At 43.4% G+C, this 3413-nt stretch overlaps 1 protein-coding gene across 1 annotated transcript; it reads left to right on the forward strand.

Moving 5' to 3' along the window:
* The first annotated feature begins 465 nt into the window (after positions 1 to 465).
* Positions 466 to 1852, forward strand: LOC113171847 (quinone oxidoreductase-like). Its single transcript, XM_026374590.1, has 7 exons — positions 466 to 474; positions 702 to 854; positions 939 to 1102; positions 1170 to 1176; positions 1313 to 1384; positions 1540 to 1635; positions 1751 to 1852. Exons 1-7 carry the CDS (start codon positions 466 to 468, stop codon positions 1850 to 1852), a joined length of 603 nt encoding a protein of 200 aa, XP_026230375.1.
* The last annotated feature ends 1561 nt before the right edge of the window (positions 1853 to 3413 follow it).

Consider the following 3413-nt stretch of genomic DNA (forward strand, 5'->3'; position numbering starts at 1 on the left):
GGGCTTCTATGTATATATGCTCCTCATGAACCTTCTGTGTAAACACTGGTCATATTCTTAGTCTGCCTGGTCGGACATGGGCTTCACATTTCAACTCTGGAGGATCAGTCATGACTAAATGTTTCAGTATGCAAGCTGGGTTGCATCAAGTTGTTTTGCACCACCATTGGTTAGTAATTGATTATTTGGTGGCAATAATTTTGATAACTGTTCAAGCAAGACTGGCAGTAATAATTTTTTTCTCTATAATAGAAAATGTATCTACATTGCATAACATTATTGCTTGAGTCTCACTGTGGAATAATGACTGATTTGATTGATAATATATATTAGGACTGTTAAGTTGGAGGATCCTGCACAGGGTGGGTACCAAAGGTAATAAAACAAGTTTGACTGGGTTACTGAACATACTGGTGCAGCAAGCTACTTACAAGTGGGCAAGTTGTTTGCTAACAGTATGTCTGAATGGTATGTGTAAAAGGATTAATGATGGGCAGATAATGCGTTGCATTATGCATTATTCCATAATGTATGCACTCCATCTATAGATATTGAAATTATGGGCAGCACATTGTAAGAACTGAGCTGCCTTTGTGATGCCAGAATCCTTTTTAAAAATCTCTCATATGTTCATAAAGCTTTTGGACCATATCTGGGTCTCATCTAACTTAAAGTACTTCTATAAGGTTTCTGTACTGTAGGTGTTGATCCGTGTCCATGCCTGTGGAGTGAACCCTGTGGAAACGTACATCCGGGCTGGAATGTTTGCCCGTAGGCCCAACCTGCCATACACACCGGGCGGTGATGCAGCCGGAGTGGTGGAAGCTGTTGGAGAAGGAGTTGCTGCTCTGAAGGTCTGAGTATTGTCTGAGTGGTACTGTACTAGACAGTGACAGGAAATGTGCTCCATGTGATCATTTCGCTGGTGTGTTTTCCAGGCAGGAGATCGTGTTTTCACCACAGCCACAGAGACTGGAGCTTATGCCGAGTTCACTATAGCAGCTGAAGACAGTGTCCACAAACTGCCTGATGTTTTAGACTTCAAACAGGGAGCAGTTATAGGTGTCCCTTACTTCATTGCCCACAGAGCTCCGATCCACAAGTAAGAACATGTCACTTCAACAGACTGCTTCACTTTATTCAAATCTGCATCTGCACAAGTTAGTTAGTTATTTAGTTAGTTAGCCTGCCTTGTCACCTTGACCTTGACACGTCACTACATTTACTTCCATATGTTCCAACATAAAACACATTTTAATCATGTCCCCGAACTGACCAAAATTCTGACTTTTCACCTTTTTTTTTGTTGCAGGAAGCCACTGATGTCGATGACGTCAACCTAAGTAAAGACCGTCAGATGTTGGCCTATGGTGGACGTGTTATGGTCAGTAAGTCTAAAATCTGTGGAAGTGCTTCACGCCCCTCTGCACTTTATAATACACTAAACATTTTCCACAGCCTTACAGTAATTGCTATAGCACTGTAGTCGGTACATGTCAGTACGTGTCTGTATATGTCTGCCTTTTTCCTCCATGTTAGATTGTTGGCTCTGGGGGCCCCATAGAGATCAACCCTGTAGACACCATGTTTAAAGAGAGCAGCATTACGGGAGTGTCGCTTTTCTCTGCTACACCGGTACAAAACAGTGACATCACTAAAGCCATGTTGTGCACATATCTAGTTGGTTTGTTTTTGCTGTCTAACTTGGTTCAATTAGCTGAAGCATGTTTATATGTCTCCTCTCTCTCAGGAGGAGAAGTGGGAATCTGCATCGTTTCTCTATGCAGGGATGGAAGCTGGTTGGCTGCTGCCAGTCGTGTGTTTCCAGTATCCACTTGATAACGCTGCCTAGGCCCACCATGATATCGCATAGTCCCCTGGGGCAGCTGGGAAGATAGTCCTCACCATGTGATACTATTACTCTTAATTCTGAGTCATAGTGAGGTTTAATTAAACCTAATTATGTTTACATGACATGTTTCTTCTCAATTGTACTTGATTATTCAGAGTTAGTGATAATTAGTAGTGGTTTCAGCTTTACCTTAGTAAAAACCATGTGATCCACTGTTAAGATACATTTTGATTATTGTAGTGTCACTGTAATGCTTATTATAATCATAACTCATTAAGGATGGTGCCAATATGGTTTCAGAGCCGACTGAAGCTGACTAATAGAAGCACTTGAGTTTTAGAAAGACAAAGAAAATAATAAAATTGCTCACTGGAAATAGTGTGTGTTTGTTTTTTTGGAGGTTGGTGTTAGAAATATCCAGTTGTTGCTTGTAAGTACAGATATTTTTCTGTAACATTTAAATATGTAATAATAGGTACCTGTTTTCTGTCAAACCAATGTGTCAAAAGATAAAATGTAAAACCTGCTCTTATTGGCTGAACTGTACAAAAATATATAAGAATAAATGTCACAATGTGGAGCACATTGTCATGGTTCCAGCCTCGTTGCTCCTGGTGTTGCCCCCGTGCTTTTATTTTAGCGACTTCCTGTTTCCTCTTCCCAGTGTGATTGCCTTTACTCACCTGATTGGTTACACCTGGTTTCCCCCATAGTATGAATACCGGCCTGCTCACCTGTTTCCCCTGCCAGATAGTCTGTTCTTGATACCCTGACACTATCCAGCGTTTCTTGTGGATTGAGTTAAATGGTAAATGGTCTGCACTTATATAGCGCTTTTCTACCTAGTTGGTACTCAAAGCGCTTTACACTGCTTCTCATTCACCCATTCACACACACAAGCACACACACATTCACACACCGATGGCAGAGCTGCTATGCAGCTGACCTGACTCACCGGGGGCAACTAGGGGTTCAGTATCTTGCCAAAGTGTCCTTGCCCAAGGACACTTTGGCATGTGACGTGGCAGCCGGGAATCGAACCACCAATCCTGTGATTGGTAGTCAACTGCTCTACCTATTGAGCCACAGCCACCCCTGAGTTATTTGGATTTTTTGGACTTTGCCTGTTCTGGACCCCGTCTCTTGCCTGACCCCCTGGTACTGTGAGTTCTGTTTATTCCCTGTCTTTCCCCCTGCTCACGGTACCAGACCTGTACCTGGACCTGTACCCCTGTACCCTGTCTACCCTGGATTCCCCCTCATTGGACCAGCCTGACCTGACCCTGCTTCCCCTCTGGTTCAGTGAGTTCTCCCTCTGTTCTGTTTCGCTCCCTTGTTGTCCCCTTTCCTGCTCTGACTGTTTGGACTGCTTTTGTGTGTCGACCCGGATTGTCTTCCTGTTGTGGATTTTGCCTGTCGGATTTAGCTTTGAACTGCCTGCCTGTGTATGACCTAGCTTACCCTCGACCTCTGAGCTAGCTCTGTGGATATTGTTTGGACTACATTCTCGTTGTGCTTGTGTGACTCTTGTGTCTCTGTCCATGTGCTCTCTGTTGGTCGG

This window comes from Anabas testudineus, chromosome 17, assembly GCF_900324465.2.
Source record: "Anabas testudineus chromosome 17, fAnaTes1.2, whole genome shotgun sequence".
In the NCBI taxonomy this organism is placed as follows: Eukaryota; Metazoa; Chordata; class Actinopteri; order Anabantiformes; family Anabantidae; genus Anabas; species Anabas testudineus.

Coding starts and splice junctions, on each gene's coding strand:
- LOC113171847 (XM_026374590.1), top strand. Junction 855..938: donor AAGGAGTTGCTGCTCTGAAG/GTCTGAGTATTG, acceptor TGTGTTTTCCAG/GCAGGAGATCGTGTTTTCAC. Junction 1,385..1,539: donor CCTATGGTGGACGTGTTATG/GTCAGTAAGTCT, acceptor CCTCCATGTTAG/ATTGTTGGCTCTGGGGGCCC.